A 12,745-nucleotide genomic window follows, 5' to 3' on the forward strand; every position below is an offset into this window, starting at 1 on the left:
TGACCAACTATCCCCATGATTGACTAAATATGTATTAATTTTGGTACCCTTAGACCTTGGCACATGGTGTGTCCTCAATAAATATTTTAAAAGTACTTTGTTGTGACCCAGATAAAGAAAGTAGACAGTCCCTTCAAATGAAACTCTAGTGTTATGGTACTGAAGACTTCCCTGTACCCAACAAGCCAGGATCCCATTTCTTGGGGCCACATGCCCAGAAAAAAAGGCCAAAATAATGGGCACCTACTGCAGAAGAACTGGTTTTCCACAGAGCTTCTTGAGGTATAATGCTTAGCAGATGGTAGGTCCTCAAACCATATTTGCTAAAATTGATGAACTAATTCATTATGAACCTTACCAGTCAACTACTAGCTCTTATTCTGTGCCTACTCTATGCTTGGTGCTAGGGGTAGACATAGTAATATAAAATGCCATCTCTTCTTTTACAACCTGGCTGAGGAGGTGAACGCTGGCAGTATGGATTACCAAGGAGTACTATAGGAAATCCAGGGAGGGGACTGGAAGAATTGGGGAAGAATTCAAGACCAAGGCAGAATTTGAGCTGGGCTTTAGAGATGGCATTTAGCTAAGCAGGAGGGATGCTAAAGGGCAGGCAAAAGTGGGAAACAGCACAATGTGCCCAGGGAACTGGGGGCAGAACCACCTGACGAGGCCATCGATGGGGAATAAGGGTCATGTGTGGCTTGCAGGGGGCTTTGGAAGCCAGAGAAAGGCCATGTTCACCTCCAGGCACCAAGTGCAGGAAGGAAGACCCTGGGTCCCTTATCAGTAGTCAAGTGAAATCAGTATGGCCCTCCATTGTCCCAGACTCCCACAGTGCTATGGGAAGTGCTTCTAAGTAGGCTCAGGTGAAAGGAGCCAATGAGCCAGCTTAAAGGAGAATCGGGAGGCTGTCAGACCTTCGGGAACCTCTCAAAATCAAAGTAGGGCCCTATCATACACCAAGATGTTGGGCCATATACCTGACTTTGAACACAACCCTGAAATCTGTATTAATAGAGCCACCAAATTAAAACATAGTCAAAGTGTCACCAGCTGCTGAATGAAGTCCTGGGGGAGAGGCAGACTCTCTCCTCTATTGCTTATTCCACCGAGCTGCTGGCTCCATATTTGCTTCGAGGGGCTTCACAGTGGCCCCGGAGGTGCTTAGTAATTCCAGTCCCATGTTTCAAGCCAAAATTCATTTTAACCAGCAAGGGTGCCTGTTGCAAAATGAGACTCCCAACTGCTTGAAGGAAAAATGGGATCAGTGAAGAGCTCAGATGTCCCAGCTTTAAGGTACTCAATTAATCTATGCTTAATGGGTTAGGACATTTTCAACAATATAAATTCTGTGCCTTATGTTCCTAGAGATTCCGCTTTTTAAGTCTGGTGTGGGCCTAGAAATCTGTGGTTTAACAAGCACTCCCCAGTGATTCTTATCATCAGGAAAGTTTTAGAAACAGTGGGTGAGTGCATGCTAATGAGTTAGCGCAGGAGTCAGCAAACTTTCTGTAAAGGGCTGTATAGTAAATATTGTAACTTTGTAGACCATACATGATAGTTGCAAAAGCAACCACAGACAGTAATACATAAGTGAAGATCACAGCTGTATTCCAATAAAGTTTTATTTACAAAAACAGGTGGTGGGAAGGATTTGGCCCATGCAGGCTGTAGTCTGCTGACCCCTGAATTATGTTCATTACTCCTCCCTGGTACCACATTGGCATTTTGATCAGGGCCTTCCCAATTCTCAATATTTTCTTAAGTTTTTATTTATTTATTTTGAGAGAGAGGGAGAGAGCCAGCAGGGGAGGGACAGAGAGGGAGAGAGAATCCCAAGCAGGCTCCACACTGTCAGCACAGAGCCCAATGTGGGGCTCATACAGACCATGAGATCATGACCTGGGCCGAAATCAAGAGTTGGACGCCCAACCAACTGAGCCACCTAGGCACCCCCCTAACTCTTAATATTTAAATTCAAAGGAGTGACCCTAGCATTAAGAGCTTCAGTCCCTGTAGCTGAGCTTCGAAGATGCTTTGGAGCAGGGAGACCTTTGAGAGCACCTGCAAGGTGTATCACACTGCAAGGCAGGCATCACCTGTGTTGAAGCATAAGGCTAGCTATGACTCCGTAACGTGTAGCAGAGCCCAGCTGGCAATGAGTGAGTCACCATCAGTGATCAAGGCTGAAGACTGAGAATAGGATGGATTCTTAGAGACTGACAGGACAAGGGTCAATAAGGAATGAGGCACGAACAAGCTGAAAATAGCTCTACCACGGACACCGGAAATGATTATAATCCCTGAAAATAATGGGCCATTCCACTTCCTCCTTCATGATTTTGCTCCTATAAATATATAAGTCTTTTGTTTATAGTGGTATCTGTAGGACAGGATCCAATCTGGGACTTTTGGTAAGGACCTCAAGGAGTCATTCCCTCACCATAGGTGAAGACACAGAAGGGTACCAGTTGCGGTTCTTCATATGCTCAAAGGTCAAACCAGAGCCACTGGATGAAAGATCCTGCAGTCGCTCTGGAAAACAGTGTGGAGGTTCCTCAAAAAACTAAAAATAGAACTACCCTATGTCCCAGCAATAGCACTACTAGGAGTTTACCCCAGGGATACAGGAGTGCTGATGCATAGGGGCACGTGTACCCCAATGTTTAGAGCAGCACTTTCAACAATAACCAAATTATGGAAAGAGCCTAAATGTCCATCAGCTGATGAATGGTTAAAGAAATTGTGGTTTATATACACAATGGAGTACTACGTGGCAATGAGAAAGAATGAAATCATGCCATTTGCAGCAATGTGGATGGAACTGGAAGGTATGCTGAGTGAAATAAGTCAGAGAAGGACAGCTATCATATGTTTTCACTCGTATGTGGATCTTGACAAACATAACAGAAGACCATGGGGGAAGGGAAGGGGAAAAAATAGAGAGAGGGAGGTAGGCAAACCACAAGAGACTCTTAAATACAGAGAACAAACTGAGGGTGTATGGTGGGGGTGGAGGAGAGGGGAAAATGGGTGAATGGCATTGAGGAAGGCACTTGTTGGGCTGGGTGTTGTATGTAAGCCAATTTGACAATAAATTATATTCATTAAAAAAAAGGAAAGGATACCCAGCTTCAGCTGGCTGTGGGGAATAATCGCCAACCCAAGACTCAGGAAATCTGGGTTCTAGTTTCAGCTCTACTACCAAATTATTTTGGTACTTGCAGTAAACCATACCCTCTTCCCAGGACTCCGCTTCACGTGTGAAAATGACGGGTGGATCACATGGCCCATTCAGGCCTCTGGAGATGCCTCGTTCCACACTGCACAAAGGCATGCCATCACAGATGATTATAGAGAAAGGAGGACGTGACTGTCGGGTAGAAACAAAGATTTCACCTGCCTCCCGTCTGTGGCACCTCAGGTGGAAATTTGGACTGCTGTGGAGTCTCCCTGAACATAGCCACAGATCTTTCTTTCTTGCCCCTTCTCTTTTGCTCCTGCTGCAGCCTGCAGCCCCTGCCCAGGATTTAAGCACTAAGCTATGCAACACACAAAGGCATTTCTTGACTCCCATGAACAATCAATACTGTAATCACCCTCTGCAACAATCTCCAGCCCTGGATTTTGTTGTGCTATATCATCTGCTGCCAACAAACTATCTCTGTGCCTCAGGACGGGAAGCCTAAGGTTCCTTTAGCTCAGTGGTTCGTGCAACCTTAGCTGCATTTTGAAATCATTGGAAATTTTAAAAAAAGTTACCAATACCTGGACCTCGTCCCCAGGAATTTGATGTCATTGGTCTAGGGTGGGGCCCGGGCATTAGGGGTTTTTAAAGCCATTCCACTATTTCTGCCACACAGCCAGGACCAAGACCCACTGCCTGAGGTCCTACTGGACTTGGGTTGAGCAGGTGGCTTTCTGCAAACTGCCCTCTGTGGGGGATGAGATTGCTGGCTCAGGACGAGAACACAGCTGAGACCAGGGCCCAAGACCTGATGAGGACATTTGTTTCTGGTGTGTCTTTATCTTAGGGTCCGGCCCTCCTGTGGCTGCTCTGGTAAATGAAATTCAAATGCAGCGTAAATGGCAGAAAATAGCTTCATGTATTGCCTTACCAGCTGGCAGGGCCCTTCAGGGCCTTAACTCAAAGGGATTCTTGATTGTGGGATGCACAGGCTCCACGACTGAGCTGGTAGGGGAGGTGGTTTGAAGGAGCCCCAAACCTGATTCCCACCGTGGTCTTCCTCATCTTAGTGGCAACTCCATTCTTCTAGTTGATTCCTCTCTTTTTTCTCACCTCCCACATCCAATCTGTCAACATATCGTCTTGGTTCTATCTTCAGAATCTATCCAAAATTGACTCACTTTTCATAAGCTCCATTATTACTACCCTAGCCCTAGCCTCCATCCCATTTTAGCTGTATTATTACAGGACACTCTGAACTAGTCTCACTACTTTGGGTGTAACCCTCCAGTAGAGTGAAATCCAAAGTTCTCGCCATGGCTGACCAGGCCCTACATTGACCCAATGCTCAACTGCCTCTCTGAGCATACCCCTCCACCTCCACCCCGATCATTCTGCTCCGGCCACACTGGGCTCCCTTGCTGTTCCTCATGCACCCCAATCCCACCTCTGAGCCTGTAATATTCTTTCTGCGCAGGAGGCTTTTTCTCCACATATCCTTATGGCTGGCTCTTTTTCTCCACATATTCTCATGGCTGGCTCTCCCTCACTTGCTTTGGGTCTCTGCTTCAACATCACCTCCTGTGCGAGGTCTTCCCTGCACATCCTGACTAAAATAACACCCCCATCACTCCTACCATCACTTATACAGTCTCTTGTATAGTCCCTCACCCTGCTTGATTTTTCCTCACAGTCCTTATTTGCTACCTAAAAGATATTTATTTGTTTATTGTCAGTCTGTTCCTACTTATATGGCCTTTGAGGCCAGGGAGCTTTGTGTTGTTCACTGCTGAACCCCTCATCACCTGGAACAGTGCCTGGCACATAGTCGGTCCTCCCTAAACTTGTCACATGAATGATTAAAGGCTCCCGAAGACATGAGGGTTCCCCTCATCTAGACTCTTGCATTTCCTTGAATCATTTTCTATAATCTCCTTCCTAGGGGCAGGGCATATCTGGGAGATGAATAAGGTCATTTCTGTAAATCCTTAGAGATGCTTGTATTCAGATGTAATAAAAACCACCATTTAGGTATATCTCACATTAAGCAAACCAAACATATAATAATTCAGTGGATGTTATTGCTAAAGGATTTTGGCAAACTCCACTAGGCCCAGAGTGTTAATAATGGGATTCAATCTACCCAAATTCAATTCATGCCCAGCTTTTTCATGCCCAGCTTTTTCAGAACACACCAATCATAGAAGGAAGCACTTAGCACATCGCCTTGCACCTAGTAGGGAATCAATACGTATTTATTGACTTATTGATCAGTAAGGCAAAGCATGCCCGTACTGAGACATCTTAACTCCAGTGTGGCAAAGGTCAGGTTTTTCCCAGGGATAGAGAACTCATCAGCCCTCTGTTCTTTTTCCAGTCCCCCAAATCTGCCTTCATCAGCGCTGCGAAGAAGGCCAGGCTGAGATCGAATCCTGTGAAGGTCCGATTTTCTGAGCAGGTGGCAGTTGGAGAAACAGATGCAGTAAGTGCAGCTTTTCAGCTCCCTGTCCTTGGCCCTTGGCTAGAATCAGCCTGACCACGGAGGTCTGGCTTTGGAGCAGGTGCTTGAGAGTGGGCAGCATTACGAAAGGGCTGGAGGGGAGAGGGAGGACCACAGGGCTCCAGGCTGGTTGTAAGATAGGAGAACGCGGCATCCAGAAGAGCCCTGGGCACTGTGGGGCGAAGGAACCTTTATCACTTCACTCAGGCCCCTCATGGTGCTTAGAGAAATTGCTGTCCCTGGCACGATAGCATCCACTCAGAACAAGTGCTCCACAAACATCTTCGGGCTATTTTATAGAAGCAGGAAAGAGGTGGTGGTTTTCTGAAGATCTGGAGCAAGAGTGGCTGGTGTAATTGAGCTGTCTTCGCATTAGAGTAATCCTGCCACGGCACGTCTTGACTAGTGAAGCAGCCTACGGGAAATGATACAGACTCTCATTGTCACGAAGCTTTTTTTTTTTTTTAAGATTTATTTATTTTTGAGAGAGAAGGCATGCAAACAGGGAAGGGCAGAGTGGGGGGGACAGAGATCTGATGCGGGCTCTGCGCTGACAGCAGCTGGCCGACACAAGATCATGTCCTGAGCTGAAGTCGGATGCTCAGCTGACTGAGCCACCCATGTGCCCCCCATCACAAAACTTTTATTAGGCACCTTCTGTGTTCCCAGTACCACATGGCATGGAAAATGAACACCTGTTCCCTGCCACTGGATACCACTGGGTGATGTTGGGGCAGGGCGGGGGACAAGTAGTTCAGATTGAGATACATAGAATCCCCCATTGGGTGGTATGGTTTCAAGGAACAGGTGATGCTTGACAGCCCATGCTATGTAGCTGCCCAACTGGGAGAGTCTTGGCCAGCCTGCAGTCTTTCTCACTGCTGTATGGGGTTTACATGAGCCGAGCTGTCTGCTCCAGATAAGCAAATGAGAAGAAGTGGTTGGAGAGCAGAGAGATATGTGTTAAGCAGTCATGGATTATGGCCAGAGCCACCCAGGAGTCTGCAGAAGTCGGTGATATCCAGGTGCGGGTGGAGAGAGCCAGAGCTAACAGGCATTTGTGTGCTTTTGCAAGCTTTTGCAGGCAGGGCTCTCAGGGGGCCTGTGGCATTTATGTACGGAGGCACAGCTACACTTGAGAAAAGCCAGCAGGCCCAGCCTGAGTGGGGAAATCAGTGGGGCACCAGGCACTTCTGTAGTTCTTTGAAGCAGTGCCACTCAGAAGATGGGATAGAGGACACAGGTGTCTTCCATGTCCTTTTCCCCAACACTCATCCCCAGACTCAGCCTAGGCCCTCTTCCATCCCTGTTCGAGGAAGGCTGAAAAGCCTGGGAGCCTACAGAGTCCCACTGGGTAAGCCGTCAAGTAATTGGAGGCTGGGCTCCATATCAGTCCTAGAAGAAGAGGTTAAAGAGAAGTGGGGGGTGGTGAGCAGAGAGACGAGGCAACAGTATCAAGTCCCTACAGATCACAATGAAGAACACCCTTAGGTCCGAGCCACAAAGGAGACATTTGTGCCCTGAACCCTTGAAAACCCAGAGCCAATGCAAATTGGATTTGGAAAGCACAGACTATCCCATCTCAGCATTACAGAGTAATCAATCAAGACCTGGCTACCCAATGAAAACCTCCCTACCACCTCCCCCTTTTTCCTCCCATCTCTTCCTCTCCCTGCCACTCTCCCCTCCCCACTCTCCCCTTGCTCCACTATGACCCCCCTCTCCATAAGTCTCAGCTATCCACAGGTAGGATCAAGACCCCACTCCAGACCAACCTGAAAGCAAAGGCCCTGGAGTAGCTAGGACCCGCCCAGGGTTACTTCTGTCGCTCCTGGACCGACCACCAGGCACAGTTTGGGGCTCTTGTCTGAGAGAGAGAGAGACAGACAGACAGACATTAATCTTCCCACTCTGCTGTACTCAGGAAATTACCTGATGTCACAACAACCCCTACCTCCCACGCCACCAGTATGGACCCTAGCAGCCTCACCATTGGTTGGGACCTAGGGAACTCCAGGCCCAGGTGACTCTGGGCTGTCCTATCATCCCTTTTCCTTGGTGTTCCAGGGCTTTAGTAAGCAGCCAGAGCAAAAATAAATCCTGTGGGCGTTCCTTGCCAACTCTATTTTTAAGCAAAATCAATTAAGTAATTATCTGAGTCCAACCCCAGTGTGCTAAATAAAACCTGCCACTGCCAACTGTCATCAGCCTGGGGATCCAGGGCCTCAGGGCTTGGTAGGAGCAAGGCATCTCAGGATCAGTGAGAGAACCAGGGAGTCACACTTTCCCAACTTTATACCCCATCACTTCCTACCACGATTTGACTCCTGGCTCCCCACCACCACCAATCATACCCTGACCCAGGAGGGCTTGCTTGCTCATTTTTCCATGCTGTCCATGACGGTCCCTAGGTCTGGACTGTCCCTCTGCTAGCCTCTCTTAATAGTCTACACCTACCATCTCCTTTGAAATCAAAATCTAAGTCACCTCACCTAGGAAACCTTAACTATCTTATACCTGTTGGTTTGTTTTCGGTTTTACAATTGTTCTCTAGTGGATTCCTGTGGGTGTTCACAAGAGTGTAAGACCAGACCCAGCCCTCTATTTCTGTCTGGGCCTCATGGGGCTTAGCATAGTGCTGGGCATATACTAGAGGCTCAATGAATGCCCACTGAATTAAGGAATCTAGCCATCTTATGCAGCTTTTCATTTCCTATAGAACTGGTGATGGCCCCGGGAAATGGTTGGGTTCTCCTGATGATTCTAATCATTCAAGTAAGCACATATTAAGCACCTATTACTCATATATTCAGCAGCCATTCATTGAGCACCAACTGTATGCCAGGAACTCTGCTCAATGTCAGAATTACAAAGATTGAATAGGACATGGATGTGCTCTAAGTTCACCAGTTGTGAGAGACCAACATTCTTCAAAAATATGCTAAGAACATTGAGAGAAGTATGTATACGTTGCTGTAGGAACACGTGGGAATACCAGGTCCAAGCACCTGAAGAGTTGGGACAAGACTTTACAGAATTTGTATTTAAGCCAGGTTTTGAAGGATGAGTAGAAGTTTGCCAAGGAGGGAAAGAGAAAGGCAGAGAGAACAGTCTTTATTTAACAAATATTGAGGGGTGCCTGAGTGGCTCAGTTGGTTAAGCTTCTGACTTAGGCTCAGGTCACGATATCACAGTTCATGGGCTCGAGCCCTGCATCGGGCTCTGCGCTGGCAGCTCAGAGCCTGCTTGGGATTCTTTCTCTCTATACCTCTCTCTCTGCCCTTCCGCTGCTCGCGCACACTCTCCGTCTCAAAATAAATAAACTTTAAAAATAAACGGGCGCCTGGGTGGCGCAGTCGGTTGAGCGTCCGACTTCAGCCAGGTCACGATCTCGCGGTCCGTGAGTTCGAGCCCCGCGTCAGGCTCTGGGCTGATGGCTCGGAGCCTGGAGCCTGTTTCCGATTCTGTGTCTCCCTCTCTCTCTGCCCCTCCCCCGTTCATGCTCTGTCTCTCTCTGTCCCAAAAATAAATAAAAACGCTGAAAAAAATAAAATAAAATAAATAAAAAATAAAAATAAAAATAAACAAAAAAAAACACCACAAATATTTATTTACCTTTTAGCACTCTACAAATAAACACCCGGGCCAAGAATACTTTTGCTAAGAAGATATCAGCTGTTCAGAAATGGGCTTTGGGGCACCTGGTGGGTCAGTTGCTTGAGCATCTGACTTTGGCTCAGGTCATGATCCATGGTTCATGAGTTCGAGCCCCACATTGGGTTCACTGCTGTCAGTCTGTCAGCACAGAGCCCACTTCAGATCCTGTGTTCCCTTCTCTCTGCCCCTCTCCCACTTGCACTGCCCCCAAAATAAATAAATATTTAAAACAAAGCGGCTTTACCAGAGGTTCTCAATCAAGGTCAATACTGCCCACTCTCAGAGAGCTTTTGGAAATGTCTAAGGATGTTTTGGGTTATCCTGACGATTTGGCATGCTATTGGCATTTAGTGTCTCATGGTCAGAGATACTAAGTACCCTGCGGGGAGTGACACAGTCCCTGAACGATGAATTGTCAGAGGTAAGGAGGGGTGAAAGAGCAGGATGGGTACCTGCACCAGTGAGACATGACTCTGGAGAAATAGGCAGGGCCAGGTCAGAAAGGACATAGGAGATCATGGGGGACAGGGAAGGGCAGAACAAAGGCATGGATGTTGAAGTGACCTCAGTGTGTGAAGAGTCTGGCAGAAAGGGAAGTGTCAGGATATAAGAGCAGGCCAGTGAGGGGGGCTCCTAAGGAGGCCTTCCATATGGTCTTTAGTGATGGTCTCTATGGACCAAGCACCACTCAAAGCTGTGGAACTTGGAGCCATGGTAGAATGGGGTGGGCTGTGACATCAAATGAAGGGTGAACTTTTGATATGGCCCAATGTCTTCTTGGAGCATTTGGTTCTGATCTGCATGTGATGTGATCATCGGTCTGTTCTCTCCTCTGTCCCTCCGTCCTTCCATATCTTTGGCTCCCCATCTCCTTCTCTCCCTTCTCTTCCTACTTATACCCCTCCTCTGGCTTCCCTCTGCCTTCTAAATGAGCCCCTCTCCTTGACCTTTCCCTGCCTATTCACAGAAAATGATGAAGAAAGAAGCTCTTCTCCTCATCCCCAACGTCCTGAAGGTTTTCTTAGAAAATGGGCAGATCAAATCATTCACGTTTGATGGCCGGACCACTGTTAAGGTACATACAGAGTGTCCTGTCTTGGGTCAACATTTGCCCTCTCTGGAGCATACAGAGCTGCTGGTTCCTGGGTTTATCTGAGTCTGCACAGAGTTGCGTCTGGAGCAAGGTGGCCTTTGAGCTTCAGCTTCTGGGAGCACCAGTCTGCAAGAACACACAGCCCTCAGATGAGGGTGTTGGGGGAGGGGAGAATTTGAGTGCCCAGCTGTGTGTGTGTGTGTGTGTGTGTGTGTGTGTGTGTGTGCATGCACGCACAAATGCGCAGAAGCATGGGTGCATGTGTGTGTACACACCTACTAGTGGATTGCTTTGTGTCCATGTTACACCAGGTCCTTCAAGACTCTTAGGAGCTAAGAAGTTTAAAGATCATTAAACCATTTATAAAGCAAAAGTGATTTATATTGCTACAATAACGTCTACACACATTTACACACAGAAATCAACAAACACAATCTCTTGGGAGATTAGCTTAGCCATGCTTTGCTTTTTAAATAAGAACCAGATCTTAAACACTAAACCAAGATTTGAAACGTCCAGCCACAGTCCCGTTGGCTCTTCCTTTCATAGGAAGAACAATTACTGAGCTGTGATTCTTAAGAGCTCAGCCAGCCTCAGCCAGCCGTCTAAAAGTTGTAGCGATTCCCTTAGTGCTGAGGAGCAAAGGCAATGAAACGATTAACCCCCAGGTTCAATTCTTATCTGGGATAGAAATAACCACTTCCTGCTTTTTCTGGACTCCTTCCAGAAAGAGAATGCCATCCCCAGAATGAATTTGCATACAACCAATGGAATAGCATCTGCCCAGAAAACCCACCTTGGCTCACAGGTGTCCCGAGGTCCCCATGCTGAGGCCAAGACAATTCTATAAACAAAGAAACCCCAGGGCCAAGAAACTTCCCTGAGAGGAATTATCAGGTGGTCAGAATTGACACTTCTCTCCCAGACAGCTTTTGGCAATGTCTGAGGGGATGTGGGGTCATCCCATGATTTGGCGTGCTGCTGGCATTGAGTGTCTCTGGGCAGAGATGCTAAGTGTCTTGCAGGGAGTGAGGCAGTCCCTAAAGATGAAGAATTATCCTGCCCAAAATGCCGGCAGCACCCAAGTCACAAAACACTGGGCCTAACCCGTGTTGATGGAACTGGAGTTTCTTTGGAAGGCTTTGGCCTGGTTGGTTCCCTGGAGGCATAGGACTGAAATATACTTCTTAGGGTCTCCTGGGATGGTCTCTTGCCCATTGAAGATCTCGCCTATGGGAGGGACATTGAAATACAACTAGGACACTGAGGGGTGTCCAGATGCCCCACCTCCAGATGTGGATATGTCTCTGTGTTGGAATCCTTCTTGGTGTTCATTCATGGGTAGGTATGCCCTTTGGAGACCTGCCTCTGCACTGAACAATTACTCCTCTTTTTTCCCCCTTGGAGGCTTCTTCGAGCATTCTCCTACCTCACAATGACACCGCTGTTGTTGCTTCCAGGTAGTCCCAGCCTTCCAGGCCAGCAGTGTCCCCTGGCTTGTGATCTCACCCTGACCTCAGGGAAGGTACACTGGCTATTCATTGGAACTTGGATAGGCTGCCAAGCCATTTATCCCTGAGAGGTACCTGGGTGAATTAACAGCCTGGAATGGGAGCTGTTACACTTCTAATACCAGTTGGCAGTCGCCAGCTTGGCCATCCACAATCCCAAATGCAGCCAAACTGCAAAGAAAACCCCATTTGTCCCTGCCAGAGCTCCAGCAACACTGGCGCCTCTGTGACTGCTTGGATGATACAAAGAGATACTCTCAAGTACCCACCAGTTTCCAGCCTAACATCTGAATAGCTAAGCGTCATTTCCTGTTCACTGAGGGGCTTTTTTGGCAACCCCAGCTGTAAGGGAGCTTCACGTTCCCAAGCCTGCTTCCTTCTGGCCTTTGGGGAGCTGAGCTGTGCTGACTCCATGAACACGCATACTGAAGCCCTGTGTGTGCTGAAGTCCCAGCAAATAGATGGCAGAAGTCTCAAAACTGACATTTGGGCGGCCCCCAAGGATATGTTTCCAGACATCCTAATATTAAAAGTAGGGCAGCAGAGCAGACAGAGCCCAGAAGGAGTCAGATTTATGACTGTACACAAGACACGTGACAGTTTCTCTGCGTGGACACATTTCTCAAGTTGCCAAATTGATCGTCTCTGAAAGCCAGCAACAATCAAAAATGAACATCCTGCCAGTAACTCGAGTCATTCAATTTAGATTATGAATCCAGAAATATTCTTTTTAATCACATAATTGTGGCTCTCGGTCTTGTTAATTCTTAAGTAAAGAGTTGATAAACAAACTA

At 47.4% G+C, this 12,745-nt stretch overlaps 1 protein-coding gene across 6 annotated transcripts in view; it reads left to right on the plus strand.

Moving 5' to 3' along the window:
• FRMPD3 (FERM and PDZ domain containing 3) overlaps positions 1-12,745 on the plus strand; it is a 79,128-nt gene that overhangs the window by 29,779 nt on the left and 36,604 nt on the right. For 5 of the 6 annotated variants that reach the window (XM_023248972.2, XM_045050634.1, XM_045050638.1 and 2 more), the window contains 2 exons: positions 5,568-5,672; positions 10,315-10,422. In XM_023248972.2, coding sequence (XP_023104740.2) covers positions 5,568-5,672; positions 10,315-10,422 — 213 coding nt within the window. Of the gene's footprint in view, positions 1-5,567; positions 5,673-10,314; positions 10,423-11,631; positions 11,782-12,745 lie in introns of those variants that run through there. The other variant, XM_045050637.1, reaches the window with a different exon arrangement.

Source organism: Felis catus, chromosome X, assembly GCF_018350175.1.
Source record: "Felis catus isolate Fca126 chromosome X, F.catus_Fca126_mat1.0, whole genome shotgun sequence".
Taxonomy (NCBI): domain Eukaryota; kingdom Metazoa; phylum Chordata; class Mammalia; order Carnivora; family Felidae; genus Felis; species Felis catus.